At 29.6% G+C, this 21,347-nt stretch overlaps 3 protein-coding genes and 1 long non-coding RNA gene across 8 annotated transcripts; 1 reads left to right on the forward strand and 3 right to left on the reverse strand.

The window, feature by feature from the left end:
• Window positions 1-3: 3 nt before the first annotated feature.
• LOC109608752 (isoaspartyl peptidase/L-asparaginase) lies at window positions 4-19,644 on the forward strand. Of its 5 annotated transcripts, none has more exons than XM_049970478.1 (7): window positions 4-20; window positions 18,299-18,492; window positions 18,544-18,661; window positions 18,713-18,896; window positions 18,968-19,142; window positions 19,196-19,327; window positions 19,383-19,644. In XM_049970478.1, the coding sequence occupies exons 2-7, from the start codon at window positions 18,306-18,308 to the stop codon at window positions 19,514-19,516; spliced, it is 930 nt and encodes a 309-aa protein (XP_049826435.1). In that variant the 5' UTR covers window positions 4-20; window positions 18,299-18,305; the 3' UTR covers window positions 19,517-19,644. The 5 variants fall into 5 exon arrangements, with proteins under 5 accessions (XP_049826435.1, XP_049826436.1, XP_049826433.1 ...); XM_049970479.1 differs by lacking the exon at window positions 4-20 and adding an exon at window positions 13,229-13,244; XM_049970476.1 differs by lacking the exon at window positions 4-20 and adding an exon at window positions 14,803-14,843.
• LOC126266467 (uncharacterized) lies at window positions 5,716-6,334 on the reverse strand. Its single transcript, XR_007548819.1, has 2 exons — window positions 6,190-6,334; window positions 5,716-6,130 (listed from the first exon to the last, which is right to left on the reverse strand). It is a non-coding gene; the product is annotated as an uncharacterized LOC126266467 (long non-coding RNA).
• On the reverse strand, window positions 9,153-17,397 carry LOC109608754 (toll-like receptor 3). The gene is made up of 2 exons (XM_020025288.2): window positions 17,171-17,397; window positions 9,153-11,816 (listed from the first exon to the last, which is right to left on the reverse strand). The coding sequence occupies exon 2, from the start codon at window positions 11,781-11,783 to the stop codon at window positions 9,210-9,212; it is 2,574 nt and encodes an 857-aa protein (XP_019880847.2). The 5' UTR covers window positions 11,784-11,816; window positions 17,171-17,397; the 3' UTR covers window positions 9,153-9,209.
• Window positions 19,503-21,046, reverse strand: LOC109608753 (SREBP regulating gene protein). The gene is made up of 4 exons (XM_020025287.2): window positions 20,858-21,046; window positions 20,652-20,802; window positions 20,447-20,598; window positions 19,503-20,169 (listed from the first exon to the last, which is right to left on the reverse strand). The coding sequence occupies exons 1-4, from the start codon at window positions 20,957-20,959 to the stop codon at window positions 19,966-19,968; spliced, it is 609 nt and encodes a 202-aa protein (XP_019880846.1). The 5' UTR covers window positions 20,960-21,046; the 3' UTR covers window positions 19,503-19,965.
• Window positions 21,047-21,347: the final 301 nt, after the last annotated feature.

A 21,347-nucleotide genomic window follows, 5' to 3' on the forward strand; every position in this document is an offset into this window, starting at 1 on the left:
GGTTGGTTTGTTTGTTTTTGGTGAGTAACAATTATTATTAATAAAAACAACCGGTTGACATAATAAACATGCAGATATAAAAGAAAATTAATCAACAGTCATTGACATATTGGTCACCAAAGTTCCATAAAGACGTAATAATTAAAAATTTCTTTATCGAAAGCAATGGGCAGTCATGATCTAAATAACAAACAAGTCACAGACACTTTGTGTAAATATAGAGTTCACTAAAATCTTTTGTCTTATTATTGTATGTATTTTATACATTATATTTTTATTACTGTTACCATTAACAACAGCTGTATTTTTGATTTTATTTGTTATCTACAAGCTATATAACCAGGACTGTTCATACATTTATCGCCACTGCAAATCAATAGCAGTATTTGTCAAATATTAAAAGTTACGACAATTAGGAATGATTTTGTTTATATATAAGTTTAAATACAGTGTGGCCCATTTAAAGCGGGACACCATCATAAAATTTGTATTTTTTGTCCGATTTTAAAAAACTTTTTTTCAATTGTGAAATTTGAAAATATATATTTTATGTATATACTTATATAGAAACTGTTTTTTGGCCCAAAACCTACTGAGTAATATTTTAAGCATGAAAATAGAACAAATCGTACTAGCAATTTTTATAGCAAATATAAGACTACTTGATTAAGCATCCTCATTTTCATAATTCTATAGAAAAATTAAAAATCAAATTGGGTACAAAATATAAATTTTATGAGGGTGTCCCATTTTCACATAGGCCACACAGTATATAAAATATTACTCTATAAACATACCAATTTTTTAAAAATCATCTGTAGGTAACTTTAGTTTTATTATAATGTCAATAATGATGAATTAATTTAATAATTGTGATTGTTAGATAGGTACTGCTATGACGAATAACAAAAAGGAGAAAAGAGAGAGGAAATAATATGACAAAGAAATTGGAGTGATTATTTGTTTATATTAATGCAAATTTTCATTTTCACATAAAAATAAACGTTGACAAACTTTTCAATATATGTCAAAATAACATAATTATTTTTATTTTATAAATTTAATACTGTATTACATTGTAAAATAATAACGTGATGGTTAAAAAACTAAAATGTACACATTTGGCTATAATTAATTAAAGATGAAAATGTGAAATTAAATAATTAAAATTCATAAAAAATAATAAACCATTTCTGAAAATATTAATTTTTGTTTTCGAGTAATGCAGTATGCTTTATTAACTACATTTTAATACTATGTTATAGTGTACAAGGGATAAATACGAGCTGAAATAGAATGTCTAATTAGACTACTAAAAACACATAATAAATTTTGAAAATTTCAATTTTTACATTTTTTAGAAATATATACTATATTTTTGCTCTATTCTAATAGTATATTTTAATGTAGAAAGAATAAATATGATAGTTAAAAATTAAACTAAGATACGACGTCTCTTTTATATTTTAACTGTAAGAGAATATCTAATTAAATTACGTAAAAATATACAAATCAATAAACAAATTCTGAAAACCTCAATTTTTTCAGTAATACAGAAAACAAAATAAAATGAAACAGTAAATTTTTGTCTAGAGCAAATATCAAAATAATCTATTGACGGGATCAAAAACTGACATAAAAGTTAATTCAATTTGCCCAGTTACGTAAATATAAAATTAAATAATTATGAAAGATTGTTATTAATACATATTATAAAAAGAATGTGCAAAATTGTATTATGTATTCATTGTATACCATTAAATTAAATAATAAAAATAGAAAATAATTATTTCTATTTCCATTTGTTTCTGCAATTTGTACAATTTTAATTCACGAATTATAATTTTAAATCCATATCGAAAACGACCACTCTGAGAGATATTTATAAAATAATTATAGATTTATATAATAATAATATTATCTATAAAGACATTCAAATAAGTAACAAAGTTACAAAGATTTTAAAGCATGCTAAGAACTTTTAATATACAGAGTGAAGACTGAGAACTGGAATAAATTCGCTACCAGGGAACTGAATTATTTTTCGAACAATTCCCGAAACATGTCAAGACATTAAAATTCATTGATGTAGAGAAGAGATTGTCAATAATTTCAATAACATTCGTTGGTTTATATATACATACATATTTTATGGGTTCAGAGTTATTTAATAAAACGCAGAAATTATACAAAGTTATTTATTACTAACAATGTTAATTAGTAAAAGTAAAGTAAAACAATAATATTATTAGGTACCTTAAGACTACGATTAAAACTAAGTCTTACATGATATTTAATTTAATTATAAAATTATTTTAGACCTAACTAGCATCATAAATGTAAAATTATATATTTATTACAATTTTGTACATAAATGTACACACAGTACAAATACTATCACAGTATTGGACAAATATAATAACTAAGACTGCCAGAAGATACATAAGCTCTCACATGGATGTTCGTTCAGTTTTGAGATACACGTATATAAACAAATTTTAATCGTTTCGTGTTTTTCAAAATATTTTCCATGAGAATTGACACAATTTTTCATGTGAACCAATTTCCAAAGCACGTTTACCACTATTGCTCCAACATGGTACTTTAAAAATAAGCGTTTAAAAGCTTGCCATAACTGTGATGAGATGTTTCAGAGCTCATATTGTCATGGTGTAGAATGATTCTTGTTCGGTGGTACGTTTTCCTCATTTCTTCTAATACTTCTGACAAATAAGTGGCTACATACCATTCAGGATTGGTGCGATTCCGAGATATTATATTAACGATATATAACTTAAAATAATACGTCAACAATACAACATATAACAGTTAATTATATTTAAAACATAGTATCTATGAAAACTACCAAAGATCCAAATTAATATTTTCTCCATAGTTTGTGAGTCATATAAAGTGGTTTCCAACAACACACGAAGAAATTGCACGTGAAATTCTTGATAAAAAATCAAACTATAAACGTTGAAATTTCAAATTAAAGTGGACAATATTCATATTTTTAAATGTAAAATATGGAATTTTTTTTATTTATATATTATGTATGTAAGATAAATTGTGAACGATATTAACTTCATCATATTCCACAAATAACAAACAGCCACGAAGACGATGGTGATAAGACACCCCAGAAAAGTGTTTTTGATAAAGTTAGTTTGTAAATTGATCATTTTACGGCGCAGACATTTTTGTTTTGTGGAGCAATTTTGTTATACATAAGTTCTCCCGAAATGTGTGCGGCAAAATTAGCAATGATTCCAATCAACGTCGATCTGCAAATCCAAATAAATATACATATTCAAACAATGATCACGAAAGCCATATTTTTTATATTAGCAACAAATTGTTTGAACAATCAGGTGTCACATAGAGAACATAGATAATAAAAATAGTTATAGAATCTCAACATGACAAGATATGCGCCCATGTGGAACAAAATATTTACGACAGCAGGGATTGACATTTCTTTTATATCCGATTATTTATTAATATTATTTGTTATATTGTTTATATTTATTATTTTATATGCTCATTAGTATTAAAATACAACAAAATACATTGTATTTCCTTGATTATTTTATCACACTATTATAGTCCTTTTTAGTTGCAATTTTGAAGATGTTGCAATGATATCATGCTTTAGATTTATACCTTAGTTTGTAGAATTATATTTTATCTTAAGTTCTTTGTTAAGTTAGTTTATATATAGGAGTCACTTGCTTCTGTAATGACATTATTACATTATTATTTAGATATTAAATTACTATTAATTCACTGTTAAATTTTGTTTATAGTATTCTATTCTAACAACGCAACTGTTGTTAATATTTTAATTGTATTAATTATATTTGTTTAAAGTTAAATAAATATTTTTAAAAATAAAAACAAGTGTTGCGATTCCTAACATTTCTAACGATGAAGGTACGAACTGATCTGTTGACATTAATAAAATTCGATGTCATAACGGATTGCTTGTTTCTACAATCCCTTGCCCTCCCTGCAAATATATGCCACTGTGGATATTTTGTGCGCATCACTCCAAACTGAAGGCCAAATGGTTTTGAACGCTTGTAACATCTAGTTATTTGAAATTTATATTACATGTACCTTTTTTCAGCGAGAGGAAAAAACGATTAAAAGAAATCAATCAAATTATTTCATTTTCATTTTTATACGGGTCGTCTAACAGCGATTTTGCAACCTTTTAACAATAATTACTTTTTGGGGTAAATTATCGATAATGTTGATTTATCTAAAATATTCAATGGTAAATATGCGATTCGATTATATTTCCGAACCCGAATGCCAATTAATTGCAAAAAAATAAACCCATTGGTTAACGGGACAGATCCAATTGTGACAAACAAGATTAAATGAAAAACAAAGACACGAAATGGACATTAATGACAATCTACTTTCACGAATGGCCTGTCTATATTTATTTACAAAAGAGCACCAAATAAAATAAAGTCCGCCCACCAACTTTCATGGAATCAAACATGGAAGTTGGTGACAGGCTTCACGTTACTTGATGCATTTTTGTAAGGTGTCATTCGTGCAAGTAAACTGTCATTAACATTCAAATTATCTATTTGTTTGCCACGATATTTAATTTTACACATTACCAATGGGTCTGTCTGTCTATTTACCCAATCGCAATAATTATTGTATATTGTGTCAATATCAGTTATATCTTGTGTTTTACTACCTCTTTTTTGCTTGTCATATCAGCTAAATAATCCATTATAGTCAATAGTTTGATATTGGGTTAACCAACGTATGCTGTTACTTTTTTTTTCATTTGCATTCGAGATTTTGCAAACTTGCCAAAAAAACGAATTCAGCCTGTCGTTTTGGTCTATCACGCACAAATTATAAATGTTAATCATTCAATAATCCACGGTGGCATGTTTACAAGCAGTTTTCACAATTGGATTGCATGTATGAGAAGAGCAAGGAAGTTTAATCACGTTAGGAGCCTTGTTAAGTCGGAACAGAATCTGGTATTTTCTCATTTCTGATGAAAAATGATTATACAAGCATTTCGCTGTTGTATTTGTTGCATCCAGTATTAATACTGTCAACGGATCTGTTTTAACATTCATCGTCTTTTCATAAACAAATCAAGTTTAAAATGACATCCATTTTTGTCGTTGTACCGGTTCGTTTAACTCATCAATATGTAGACCAAATTTACAATTACCCAATTTTTGAACATGCGTGTGTTTTTCATAATGTCCTTAAACATTTATTATTATGTTTCGCAATTTTGTCCGACCCATATCTTGTAAGGTAGCACGATCTTTACCAACTATTTCAAAAAATTTTTAAAATTTTTCGACTGCTCTAAGTGAAACACCTGAGTCAGCAACTAATTTAGCAAACGTCGCTTCTGCACATCTTTTGTGCATATCAGGAGAACCCTCGGGTAATTCAAAATTACTCTCGTCTGCAAAATCCTACCCCGAAGACATGAAAATGACGATTTACATAATCTTTATCTAAACATATGAATATCATTTGGATCTTCTTCCAAAAATGGTTTGAAAAGTGGCTCCACAGTCCACTGGAATTTGACTGACTTTTTTTAATTTCGCATCTTTTATTTGCAGGAATTTCACAACATTAATAATATTTTCGTGGGTTTTAGATTTTATACGTCTTTTAATTATAGAGATTTAACACTTTATATGACGTGTCACAAACTTTACAATGATAAAAATATTTATTATTTTTCAATGCAAGATCATACATATTTTACCCATATTAAATTCTTAACAAAAAAATTAAAATCTTAACAAAAAAACTAGGTAACCTAATAATTATATAATAAGGAAAAATTAAAGGTCCTCGAGTACTCTGTGGAACAAAATAAAAAATTAATTAACAGAACAAATAGTGAGACAGGGTTAATAATAATACTTAATAACACATTTTACTAATCTGGATTTCTTTATCACTTATTTGGTATTTTTTTAAGTGTTGTTCGAGTCCGATTGTATAAAAACATTTTATTGTTTTGTCGAAAGCAACACTCATTGATTAAATTTATTGGTTATTTATAAAATCTTATCTGTACACCAATTCCTCTATTCACGCAACAATGAAATTAACACTGCAAGTGAAATTAAATTTTCATTAGAATCATTGTTTAATAAAGGTATATAAACTTACGGTATATAGATAACACTAAATTCACTTTAATATTAGTTTTTTGTCACTCTTTCTCAAATTAACTACTACTACGTTGTACAATTTATTCTATCCGTTACGGAACTGCATCACCGCTTTCAATTCAAACTCTGTATTTCAATGTCACTTGCCGCATATCTTTTGCCCCTCCACAAATATTAGCCTGTGCGTGGTGGGTAGTGGCGAATCGCCACTGGCGAACACTGTAAGCGAAAATGAACCTTGAGATGGTAAATTACCACCCCATTACCATTAATGCAATTCTCTAACCGATAGTACAAGAAACACCAAGTAAAGAATGACATGTGGAATCGAAATAAATATTTAAAATTAAATATTAAATTTATTATGTCGCAGTGTGGTCAGGATTATCGACCATTTCGAATATTATTTATATATAACACACTAGAAGTCCTTACAATGTAATTAAAGTAACAGGTACTCTTGTGTTTAATTTAAATATAAAAAGAAAACTTAATTTGAAGCAATCTATATAATTAAATATAATTATTTGACTCTTTTAATAAAGAAACATTTTATAAATTGAAATTACTTTTGTTATAATATAAATGAAATTCATAATAAATATTAAGATTGTTATTATTAATCAAAATATTAATTATATATATATATATATATATATATATATATATATATATATATAGTATTATTTAGAATTTAGTTCAGATTAATAAAATTTCTGGTAAATGGTACGTAGGTACTTTATTGAACGATCTCTAATTTATATTTCGTATAGAGTGTATTAATTTTACAAAACGACTGATTCAATAATATTGTAATAATAATATCAATTTAGTTCAGGTTAATAGAAACTAAAAGAAAAAATTATATATTTTTATATATTATATATTTATATTAGAAGAAATGTTTAAAATTAATTGCGAAGTAGTATTCATTTAATTGAACTGATTACAAATATTAATATTCAAAAGATATTTTGATTAAAAACGTATATTGCGTTTAATTTATATATTAAACGAAAACTAAATTATGTTTGTTGTTGTGGATCATTCTTCCACTTTAAAGCCATATTTATCTTGGCATAGTAAGCATAACTATTTGCAATATTTCCTTATAGATGTCCTTTTTTATCCAGTATAACGTACACATTTTAATGTTTCCGCCTCCATGTTTCACAGTATCTATTGTATTTTTAGAGTTAAATACTTCATTTTTTCCTCAGCTAACATAACGTTTCCCATCAGATTCATAAACCGTTATTTTTATTTCGTCACTAAACAACTAATTTTCCTATTGCTAATGTTGTTTCCGTTAAATTATGTTTAGCAAATTGCAATCGTTCCTATATATCAGATGTGAAACTTTGGCGATTCTCTCATGTAGATACAAATTCATTTGTTATTGTTTCCTTAAAACTTTGACAATGCCACACTTAGCATGCTTTAATGCATTTGCAATTAATGAGTAAGTTTTTTTGATTAATTAGCAATTAAAGTGTATAAGTCTATCTTCTGGAGTGGAATACTTCGCACGGCTCATGTTTGCTCTGTTAAATTTTAATGATATATAAAAGTAATTCATAATAAATCATAAATAAAATAACTGGGGCAACAATATTAATAAAGACATTTTATGTCCATCAAATTATTCATAATCGGTTGAAATTAACGTATTAAAATACAATAATTAATTGAAAGGTCTATATTATATTAAATTTGCTAAATAGGCATTATATGTTTAATATAAATAGATAATATTATAATGGATACAATATTTTAATTTAAACAGTTAAACAAAATTCACATCCAACTTTTGCGTGTGTGATTTTGACAACCACATTATATGGTTACACAAATTATGAACAAATTACTTATTTGGATATTTCTTAATGTAAAATTGAACCGTAAGTATAATTTTCCGATAGATTAACTTCTTTCCGATTTGACTACAAATTATTTATCTTTATTTAAACTTATTTATCTTCTACCAGTCTCAGTTACCATATTTGTCCAATTCTTTGATAGAATTTTTACATTGTTTATATTAATTGATGTATTTGCAATAAGAATATTCGGGATCTTACATATATGTAGAGTTTTTATCTTAGTATTCAGCCACCCATTTAATATTGTTAATAATAAACTACTGTATAATTTCTTCTTTTTCTTGAATAACTCTAAACCTATGTAATAACATATATATAAATTAACAAACGTTTTAGTTTTTAAAATAAAATTTTTATTAACAACAATTCATTCAGAGTCTGAAAATAGGTCTGATTAATAAAAAGGTTACGTTCCAAAATTGCTTTTAACAAAAAAAATATCAACGACTATGAATTTCGCAAATTATATATTATATAGATAGTAATTTCAAATTATATATCAACAACAATGTTGGTGATTTGCACCAAGTTTGATATATCCAAGTTTATGTAATGCTATAAAAAAAACACTTTACTTCACGGTTAAAATAAACATATAGGTGAGTCCACTGTTCCAAAATCGTCTTAGACTCGAGAGAGTCAGTTTGCAGAATGGCCACACTGCTATCAACCCCGCCCTAATACTCTACCAGAGCTTCGAGCTATACTTTTGCCGACATGGGCCAATAGAACCCATGAAGTATTGAGTAACCCCATAGAAAGCATACACAGTCAAACTGTTATCAACACCTATGGAGTACATTCTGTACTAAATTTTATATACGTATAAATTTGATCTAATGTAAAAATTATTGATTTGTGTTAAATTGTTTATTTGTGTATATTTTTACTAAGTAATTCTTATTTTTTCACGAAAACTTACTTTTAATTAAAAAATTCTAAAATATGAAATAACAAAAAATCAATGACAACTCAATTTTCACATTTTTTCTTTAATATACACATACCTAAATATTTGAATATTAGTTTATTTATTGAAAATCAGAAAACTTATTTAAACTATAAATTAACACAACTGTTTTAGTATAATATATTTAATATTTAACTAAATTTGCATACATTTGCATAAACAAAGTTACATATGCGTGTTTTCTTCTATTTCGTTTTTGAGAGGTTTTAATGTCTTTCGCAACTTCTCCCAAAATTCTTTCTGTCTTTTCTCCTCGCTGTCCCATTGCAAGTAGATTCTCGTCTTCAACAAGTATTTTAAAGTAGGTGTCAGATGATAACCGCTGACGGGTCCGATTTTGATCAGGATCAACGTGTCGTCAACGTATTCTCCTTGATCGTTTTGAAGGAACAGTTTATGATGGTGGGCTATGTGCGATTCCCATCTGCACCATTGAGACTTTGCGTAGTTATCGCTGATTATTAAAATCGTTCTGCGACTGCTGGCAACGTTCTCCAAAACGTTTTCCGAGATGAACGTCCCAATTTGGAAGTCTCGTTCGTACACGCATAATTTCAGAAACGGATCGTAGTCTTCCAGCATTGTTACTAAACGTAGCACGAAATTTCGGTCTTCATTGCTGTACGAGACGAACGCGTCGTATTTATAATTAACAGATGTTTGTTTGGTACCTTTGGATTTGATTTTGCCTTTTCGACTCAGATACAATCTAGTCAGGAACATCCAGTATCTAACGTGGTATCTGTAGTAATATAAGAAGAACAAAAAACTGACAAGGAGAAGGATCAGAATAAACAAGGGCAGAATGATGAACAAGTTTGAGGCAATGTCGTCCATGTCACAGTTCATTAAATCATCAACGTCTGTCCGGATAAACTCATCCACAGTGACATTTTCATAACGAGCTGGAAAATTGCAAAACACCTTATGGTTGTGTATGACATTTAAGAAGTGCTGATTATTATTATTTAACCACTGCTTGAAAACCAAATAAACAGAACAGTCGCAACTAAAAGAGTTTGAGGAGAGATCAACTTCTGTAATATTCGATAAGTCCTCCAGAACTGTTTCGCTGAAGTAAGTGAGTTTGTTGTTGGAAAGGTTGACGTTGCCTAAATTTGTGTTGTTTGCAAACACTCTCTGCTGCCACGAAATTATCGAGTTATAGGATAGATCAATTCTTTTTATATTAAGTAGATGCATAAAATCGTTCGGAGATAGATTTGTAATCAAATTCCTTGACAGATCCAAATACTCAAGGTGTTTGAGGTGTCGAAACGGGTCTGAACATTCAGACAAGAACGAAATGTAATTTCCGCCTAACTGTAACACCCTTAAGTTTTCCAAACCGTAGAATAACATGTCTTCCAAACCAACGGGATTATTTTTGACAAAATAATTGTTTTCCAAGTTCAAAAATTCCAATTTTTGCAGTTTGTGAAATGTGTTATTGGTGACGAATCGTATGGTCGCATTCTTCAGCCCTAATATTCTTAAATTTTCCAATCCTTCAAATGTGTCATGGTATAAGGCGTCTAGTTTATTGTATCCCAGATTAAGGTACTGTAAATTTTTCATGTTGATAAACTTAGAACGGGTAGTACGAAAGTACGAATTGAAAAATAGACTGCCCGTGTTCTGCTGCAAATCCAGATAAGTAATATTTTCTTGTAGCACCCCTTGCGGCAAATCCGTCAGTTTGTTACCACTAAGAATCAACGTCTTAAGGTTGGGCAGATTTACGAACGCATCTTTGGTTATATTAAAAGCAACAACGTCCGCCAAATCCAGCAGTTTCAGATTGGGCATCCATGGAAAACTGTCCTTGGTGAGGACCTCAAAGCGATTTTTCGACAAATTCAAATGAGTTATGCCCGAGTTCGCTATTACGTTCAGCAGACCCTTTGGAGGTCTCCTTAAGAATCCCAAAGAGTACAAATTCAAACTGTGCAGTGGTATGTTTTCTTCAATCGTTGCATTTAGTAAGTCAGTCAGTATGGATTCATTGAAACTGTTCAGTCCGATTCTTAAAGCCTTCAGGTTTTTTAAAGGAAGCAATGCGTTTGGATGGATGTACTCTATCCTGCACAGAACTAAATTCAGTTCTTCAAGCGATGTTTTATTCATGGTGGCAAAGGCATCCTCTTTGATTACAGCAAAGTTATTTTCTTTTAAAGATAATCGTAGTAACTTAGGTAAGTATCCATTACCGATAGGTAGTGTGGCGTCTAAAATATTTACAAACCCATCTGATATCAGGAACAACTGAGTCAAATTGATTAGTCCTTTAAACGTATCGAGTCTTAACTTTTTTAGACTTGGATTATAGGAAATGGATAAAGTGGTTAAATTGGTCATTTTTCCAAAGACACCCTCGTCAATCACGCTTAGATGCAAGTTTTGCTCAATATACAAAGACGTGATATTATAATAAATATCCAACTCTCCCAGTTTTATTTCCGATATTCTTGTCGTGAGTATTGACAGAATGGGTTTGGGACTGTGCATCTTCTGAGGAATTCTTCTGCAGACATTGCGACCGAAACAACCCATTTTGTCGGTGTAAAGTCTACAGTAACAACCGGTGACATCGTCCCTGTCTAAAAAATCCGAAGACGAGTCGTCGTTTTCCATTATGCTCTTCTCGGTTATGATTGGTTGAGGTGGACAGTAATCTGTGCAAGGTTCCAAGCTGTTTGCACCCGAAAGGATGAACGGTAGCAAGTAGTAGGCTAACATAATCCTTAGTTAAAGAAATCATGACGTGGATACCTAAAAAGTAAAAGTCACATTTACAAAAAGGTTAACGAAAAAAGTGATTATAATATATCAATTTTGTGTTAAATTGTATATATTATTTGTTAAATTGTATATATTATGTTCTTCCTAATTATGCTACCTACTTATATTTTTGTTTGTTGTATTTAAAATTTTTTAAGGTAAAAAAGGTGTATTCAATTGCTATAATTCGTGTAAATTTCCTTTATGGGTTCAAAAATCAGCTAAAACAACAGGAACATTACATTCGCACTACGTTTGGAAATGATGCTGTCAGTTTAAAAGTGGTAATGAAGATGGACAATATCAACTACGTTCTGAAACCTCCGTCAACGAAGAAATTAAGCAACATTTCGTGCAACATGTTTAGAAAAAGGCTAGTCAACTGCATTTAGAAAAAGAGCTCATGCAATAAATTACATCAAACAGTTGGATAAATTGATTTAGCATAAAATATGTGAGGCTAACAAAATTAGACGTTTGACAATCACACTTCTTTCTTTGCGCATATCACAGAAACTTTTTGTTATAAATGGATGGATTACTATAATTTCCTTTGGCGTTGGCAATAGATTGAAGCTAAAAAAGGAAATTTTTTGGTGGGGTGTACATGGATTTGATGTAGTGATTACTCCTAAATTGATCAAGTTTACGAAAACCTTTAGACAATAGAAATGCTTCTTAATAAAATTGCTAATGACAATGGTAATTATTTCACTATTTAAAAGATAATTTAAAGAAAATTAGTTACAAACAAAGATCTTCAAATTAACAATTTTCAAATACCAATTTGAACAATTTCAATTTTTAATAGAATTACAGTGTCAGATAAAATTGGGTGCCTTAAAATATGGGTTTGCTCATGTACAAAATTGGTTAGTTCATAAACTAGCTGGATAACATACTGATATTTTGATATATATCGCAATTTCAACTAAATTATTGATTAGTTTATAAACTAACCAAGGACATCAGCTAATGAATCAGAAATGATTAAGAAATCTGAAATAAGGAATAGTCTATCTAAGATAATTATCTGAAAAAGCTCATAAAAATTTTACTCTTTAGCTAATAATAATAATAATAATAATAAATAATCAGTAAATATATTTAAAGATTTAACAATTTTCAATTGCCCATTTGTTGTCATACATCATTTCTTTTAAAATGCATATACATATAATTTTTATTTTTTTTTAACAAATACAGAACTTAAAAATAAATTTCTACGAGATGCTTTTTATTTTATTTTAATATTAATACGTTACATATTTTTGTTTGAAACTGTTTTCCAACAGCATTCCTAAGTGTTATTTTTGTGTTTTTTTTGACATCATCTCGTATCTAAATTTATTACTAAATTAGCTAGGTATTATATATGGTATAAATCTAATAGTGTTTGTTATTTTGTGATATCAGAAAGTATGTATGTATACTTTTCATATTAACTACTATATCTCGAATAGTATCGGACCTATCTGCTTAAAACTAGATTTCTTGATTATTTTAATTATATTTGCCCAGATCCTTACCTAGTTTATAAACTACTACTTTTAGACAATCTCGTTAAGGGTCAATTATTTGCTATGTATGTAATAATGTATGTCGGGAAAGGGTCAGGACTTCATATTGATCATTTATAACGTTTATTTACACTTTACTCGAAGCGATACACTAATTAATCCTGTATTACTAATTAACAATATTGATACCAACCAAACGAAAATATGTCCGTGGACCGCGACGACCAATTTCTAACTAACTCATCATTTCTCCATTAACACACTTTTTTATACGGCTACATTCGGCTCCCTGTTGGTGCCTTCATTTTGCTTAGTTTGTTTATTATTTGTCTTAATACTAATTCTCTGAGAACTACATTATTATTATTTTAGGCGTGTAATTTTTATACTTGTGTTCATTTTCATTAAAATGAAACCAAACATTCCTTCGTTGATATATTTTTCTTAATTTCCCTACAAAAACCATTGTTTACCTTTAATTTTATTCGTGCAAGATAGTATAGCACTAATTAACTATGGAGCGAACATATTTAACTTGAGAAGAAATGATAAGGGCAGTGGGTCTTTTGGAGGGTGACATGAATCAATCTCAGATTGCGGTGGAAATGGGCACTACTCAAAGCGTGATTTCACCTCTCTATGCACGATATAGAGAATAGGGAGATGTGAGGAAAAGACACCAGGGTCGCGTTCGTATTATAACACCTGTGCACGACCGATTTTTGCAATTTAAGACACAAAGACGCCCTTCTATGACGGCACCAGAACTACAAATCAGGCCCCAGCCAGTTCATAATGTTGTAGTTTCGACTGAAATTGTGCGTCGCCACTTGTATGAAAACAATCCACATAGTTGCCGACCTTTGAGTGTTCAAACTCACTCTCATGGAAAAATCGTGGAGTTCGACTTTTGTGGGCACAGGAACATTCTTTGTGGCAAAATGAAAATTGGGCAACATTGCTTTTCGGTGATGAATCCAGGTTTGAAATTTATCCTGATTCTAGAAGTGTGCGGGTGTGGAGAGAGCCAAACAATACAAATCGCCTTCGTAATGTCTAAGAAGTGCACTCACTCTTTTCATTATGATCTGGGTACGAATTAGTATCGGAGGAAGAACCCACTTCATTTTGCTGGAGAACTTTTTGACGGGTAGATCATACGTGGATCAGATACTGACGCCAATTGTCTTTTCATATGCAGCAGCGACTAAGCATTTTGTTTACATACATGATAATGCCAGACCTCACACTTTAGGGATTGCAGTGGACTTTTTGGAAAACAACAATATTGATATGTTATCCACAAGTCCCCAGACGGCATCCCATCTAGCACCTGTGGGATATGCTTCAAAGAATGGTTCTTCGTATGGAAAGGCCAAGAGACAACAGAAGTACTCTCTGCAGCTTTACAATACTTGAAATGAGATTCCCCAACAGGACATCGATAATCTAATTCTGAGCCTGCCCAGGCAATGCAGAGAAGTCACGAGTCGAAGAGGTCATACAAATTATTAAACCATAGTTTTGTTAAATATAAAATAGAATTACTGTATATATTTAAATTATCCCTAGACATTGCGGTCGTGTGTATTATAACTGCCAATCTAAATAAAATTACGTTTCTTATCAAAATCATTATGGGTTTGGTTAGTTTTTGATCTACCCAGTTAATTTATGAATTAGTCAAGTTTGCACATTAACTCTAACACATATATTGTACAATAAAGTATAAAAGGATTTTTCTGGCCTTTACCACACACACTATTAATTTTGTTTACGTTTAAGGAATCTACGTCATAAAATACTGTGGAAAATATTTCGTGAAAAAGCCAATTCCAAGTTTTCGACTAGCTTTTGGTAACTAAAATATCTTGACAGCGTACACTCCGATCATCTCCGTTATATATTGTCGAATATATTATTTTGATGAGGAAAATTTATAGTGATATTAAAATAAATGCATATTTTTGTAATCACAGAAAACCTTGAATACAAAAACAAAGTACATATTAAATAATAATGATAGAATAGATAATACCACGCTGATATGTACATAGTAACACACATTTATATAATAATATATTTGTTTTACTGGAACAAACCACATTTTTTAGTGTTTGTGCAGGAAAATTACTTTTGATAATTTTATTGTTTATACTCTTTAATTTTTTATGTTTCTTATACTAAATACATTAAAAAAAATGAATGTAAATCGTATGTTAAGTTACATTAGATTTCGAATATATAACATTTTATGGTTTTAGTTTTCTAAGATTAGTAAAATGAAGGCTATACTGTATTGGAAATATCTTAGATTTTAATTACTGGAAAATTTATATTGTTATCTTCAAGATAATTTAATTTATTGTCAAAATATCCAGAATATTTTTATTTTTATTGTTACTGGTATTCTTCTTCTTTATTAATTTAAAAAATAAGACTAAAAAAGTATGACATAAACTTTATGTTCAAATAAGAAAAAAAGCACTTTATATGCACTTTGCTGGCTCTCTGTTAAGTTTTTGCCTGTCATTATAAAACTACGATCAAGTCATCGATTTGAAATTTGAATAACATTTGTTATTCAATTTGAAATGTGAATATTTTGAAGAAATTCCGATTTTAAATTTGCCAACATTTTTGAAACTGTTGAAATTTCTTGAGTATAAAACCTAAGTAAACCTGAAATTGTATTATCATTTTTATTATAAATTTAACACCCCGTATTCAAATCAAATTCTGGTATTTAAACATTTCTAAAATTTTCTATATTCTTTTGCATCAAAAAACCTGTAAAATTCTAAGTACCTTATCGAATAAAGCTAATTATAAATAAAATATGCATATACCTTGGGTAAACCGTAATATAAGATTCATTGTTACAATGTTCGTAACATACGCATTATTGAGATAAAAACTGTATGTTTAATTAATCGTTTTAAAACAATTTCTGTTATAAATATTATTTCAAATTTTTTTAAATAAAACTTAGAAAGGTAATGTTTCAATTTAAACTCATAAATGTATACATCTTACCTAATAATTATACTGAAATAAACAATTTAAATAACATAAATAAATTATTAAAATTTAAAAGTGTTGGTGCTATAATTACTACACCTACATGTATAACTGGAGCGTTGAAATTAAATCATTTCAGTTGTTGCAAATTTGACCTGATTCTAACTATGCTGGTCATTGATAATCTAATAAAAATGACAAATATAAAATTTTACTGATTTCTATTGAGTGAATGTGACATTTCTTCTTTATCAAAGAAAAACGTGTTCTAGATTTATTATTATTTAGACAAAGTAAAAACGCATTCCTCCTTAATATGTTTTTACCTTGCAGAATTTAGTATTAATATTCGATGTTGTAATGATAATTGTGGGAAGGTTTATTGTGGGCGGAAATAATTATTAGTGTTGCAACATCCAGATTTTTAATTAGTTGAATTAATTACTAAGATATTTTTATTAAATTTAAAATTTACTGTGTTTAGCCCATATTAATTAATATAGATTAGTCTTGTGAAATAATTTAAATTATATTTGACAGCATTTTAGAGTTTTTGAAAGTGGATTATTTTTTATTTAAAAAATTTGTACATCGCAGGATATTACTAAAAATTCAAAAATTAATTAAAAACAATTAAATTAATATAAAACAAACACTTTAGTAAATTATAATTTACTTTAGGCTTAATTAATTGTAGTTTAAAATAGGAAAACAAAATTGTAGCAGGACAAACATCGTTTCAGCAAAAACAAAACGAAAAAGTTTAGGTTAAAGTATACAAAACTAAATTCAAATACATCTCACCATAAAATAATTCCAAACAAACTCAAAAGTGCAAAGTTGCATCTCGCGAACAAAACTCGAAAACTCTTTTGTTGTTTCGTCACTTAAACTCGATTATACGTTTGTATTAAATTCATATTTTCACCGAGGTAAATCTGATACTGTTCAGTGAATATGAAAGAACTTCCTTATTCCGACGAAGAAAGAAGGGAAGACGTGTTCGGAATAAGTTGACGCGAAAATTACACATTGGAAGCGAATATCGTTTTGCCTCTATGAATTTATGATAATTGCAATTTCAACTATGCGAATGTAATCAATCCTAATGTCTGTTTAATGTATACGCTTGCTTTAAAACTAATTGCATTAGCAACAATTCTATCAGTTTGTTGTTCATTTGTTTAGACAACCATCTTTACTCAAATAATGCTTCAATAAAAATTTCCTGGGATTTAAAAATTATTACGTTGATTATTTGAAATAATTTTATACATGGAAATTATTTAATTTGATCAAGTTTAAATTTCCTTGTTCGATTATTTAAATGGTGTTATGGATATATATAACGGAAAATATCGTAATTTATTTATTTAGATCAAATTAGGGTCTTTTAAATCATATCATAAGTTAAACGCGTAAGAGAAATGATCTCGAGTTCATCAGGCCAACATGTGTTCCGTACTAATATTTTTATCTCTTTTTGCGTTATGCAGGTGAGTATTTACGTTTAGTTTTTAAGATTTATTTGTCTCTACTTGTAAGACTGATAACGTCAGATTATGGGCCTTATATCAGTATGTTTTATTTGTTTTTTTGAGTGTTTGATTTGGTATAAAACTACCGTTTACGTGTAAGGTCTGCGTTTTATTATTATTAGTTGTCAAGAAAATATAGTGCACAGAATTTATGTAAGTACTTATTGTATTGTACATTGCAAATATGAATACAAGATAAAACTTATTATCTAGTAACAAGAGTCACAATGTTAATTGACATTTGCATTCACAAGATATAAGACGAATTGAAGGCTTAAGTCAAATATGTCAGATCATTAAAATCATTGGCACTGTTAAGAAAAGAAAAAAAAAGCTTCAAACTGTTTCTCAAAAGCTGTATACCGACGTTAAAAATCAAACCATTTCCCTACAGAGGAAGAATGGAGCCCATCGTTCTGGTACACGGAGGTGCTGGTGACATACCAGATAGTCGCATCGCAATGAAGACAATCGGCGTCAAAACTTCAGCAAAAATCGGCTACGACGTATTGAAAAAAGGTGGAACGGTTCTCGACGCAGTCGAAGCTGCTGTGCGATTCATGGAAGGAGATGAAGCTTTCAATGCAGGTATGAGCCTCAGGTTTACCTTATAAGTCAAACTGATTGACTTTTCTTCAGGATACGGATCGGTTTTAAATCTGGAGGGCGAAGTGGAAATGGATGCGAGCATAATGGAAGGAAAAACTCTGAAGGCGGGCGCCGTTACAATCGTTAAAGATATTGCGAATCCCATTAGGTACAATCTTATTTATTTTTCCTGCTCGGTTTAATAAAATTATTGTCCTAGTTTGGCGAGAAAAGTTATGGAAAAGACACCGCATGTTTTGCTAGCGGGTGCAGGCGCCAATAAGTTTGCAAAGGAACAAGGAATTCCAACCGTTCCACCAGGAAGTTTGGTGACGCGGTACGCTATACAAGCACTCCACGATTTTGCGAAGACTGGAGAAGTCAGAACGGAAATAGGAGCCAAGGTAATTCAAATCTATTAATGTTTATTTAGTAAAATATTCTTATTAGATATGTTATGTGAAATAATTTACAGAATTCTGGTGAGGTGGGTACTGTGGGAGCGGTAGCAATTGATTCTCAGGGTCGTTTAGCTGCAGCTACATCGACAGGTGGTATAAATGGGAAAATGGTCGGTCGCAGCAGTGACACTTCGATTATAGGAAGTGGAACTTATGCAGACGATGAAGTTGGTGCCGTATCAACAACAGGTTTTAAATTTATACATATTAACAACCGATAAATGCTCAAATTATGTTTATAGGACATGGTGAAACTATTGCTAAATATTGTTTGGCACACAGCATTATAAAGTTGATGGAATCCGGTAAATCAGCGGATGAAGCAACAAAAGAAGCACTGGAAAAAATGACGGCCCGACTTAAAAACACCGCTGGTAAAAAAATATTAATTTATGATGTTACTTCAGATTATACAGTTATTATTTCTAGGTGCTATAACAATATCTAGGATGGGTGACGTAGGAATAGGATTTACAAGTAACCGAATGTCTTGGGCTTATCAAAAAGGAGACAAAATTTACTATGGTATTGAACACAATGAAACACATATTGAAAATGTTTAATTACTATTATTCTTTATTTGAATGTAATATAACGATCTAAAAGAAACTAAATGCACAACAATATTATTTTAGTTTTATCACAACTAAATTAGTACCAAATAAATATACAATTGCTGCTTTTTATTATATTTTCAAGTATTCTTTCCATAACAAAAATTATTGGTAATATTAAGTTAGTGTCATAAACAAAATAAAGATTTGGCATTTAGGGGAACAAAGACATTTATCACAGATTACAGTGTTACAGTGGATTATAACTTTACATTGTAATGGAACAACTCACCAAACACAAACTAAAAAAATATACTCAGAAACATTTAAATTGATATACTTGAAGATATAACAACAGTTTTTATAATATGCAACAAAAACACTAAAAAAAGGTACATATCAGCCTAAGCTAAGTAGTCGGATATTACAAAAACTAACATTCCCACGCTGAAAATTCATTAAACTTCGTTTTCAACATTACTGCCAGGGCTCAGCTCCCCATAACAGTGTTTCGCCCTCGGATCTTTGTACGAATTCTCGTGTTGAACACTCTGCGAGTTCGTCCTGCACTTTGCTAGGCACAGCTCAAAATGATCTGTTACTGATGCAAACAGGACGTTCGTCTGTTCCGCTTTGCCTAAGACAGATTCCAGGACATCTTTCTACAAATATTTAATTTAATTAGACCTAATGATTTTATTTTTTAATTTTAATTCGATTTTAAACAATTCCAGGACATCTTTCTACAAATATTTAATTTAATTAGACCTAATGATTTTATTTTTTAATTTTAATTCGATTTTAAACAATTCTTGATATTAACAATAAAAAGAATTACCTGAAGGAACTTGATCGACTAGTTACAAGGGTCAATATTTCAATTTTTACAACTTAAGTAAGTTTATTAGAAAAACATTTTAGTAAGTAAAAGCCCTTTACCTTATCAGGGTGGAGACAGCAAGAAATGCAAAACTCATAAATGGCGCAACAGTTGTTGCTTTTGCATGTTTCACATGAATATTGGTTGAAGGACAATGAGGCATCATTGCAACAACCATTGAGTAAAACTTCTTGCCTGGGGCAAACATACCCTGCAAAAACAAAAGTATAACAACAATCCAACAAAATAAAATTTAAATAGAACCTCTATCATCAACAATTAGAACTTTGCCCTGGACTGAGTTTCGACAATTGACTTCGACTTCATTGGTAGAATTGTGTTGCTGTAGTGTTCTCCAAATGAACGGTTGCGTCCTTCTCACTGGTTCGACCTCGTCTGCATCGAGAAAATCACCCTGAAAAATCGACACATATACAGAATGTTCAATACTTAAGTATGTTTGATGTTACTTTTCCCACATAACTGAAGACACAGTAACAAAGTGAGAACGCCAGAATCAATGCTAAGATAATTCGTCGCCTTATGAATCGAATGAAAGCCGTATACCACATTTTAAACGGTTTAAGATAGTCATTTTTAAAGATTAATGTGTCGGAATATTGTTTATTTACGCATTTTCATGACTTAAAGGGAAAATTAAGGTTATGTTTAATTTTATCTGTCACTTATAGAAACCTAACTCAAAATGTTTATTTTTAATAGTATGTTTTAATATTGAATGATATTCATGTATCTGTGTATTTAGATTACGTACACAATTTTGGTTGATTCTATAGTAAAATTTATTGTAAGACGTAAAAAAATTTAAATTTGGCGCGTTATTTATAAACCAACATATATCTATATTGTAAACTTGTCTTTCTTGTTATATTTAAAAAATTGTAACAAAATTATTGTTGATTAAGGAATAAATAAATAGCAGATTTTAATAAAATACAC

This window comes from Aethina tumida, chromosome 1 (assembly GCF_024364675.1).
Source record: "Aethina tumida isolate Nest 87 chromosome 1, icAetTumi1.1, whole genome shotgun sequence".
Taxonomy (NCBI): Eukaryota; Metazoa; Arthropoda; class Insecta; order Coleoptera; family Nitidulidae; genus Aethina; species Aethina tumida.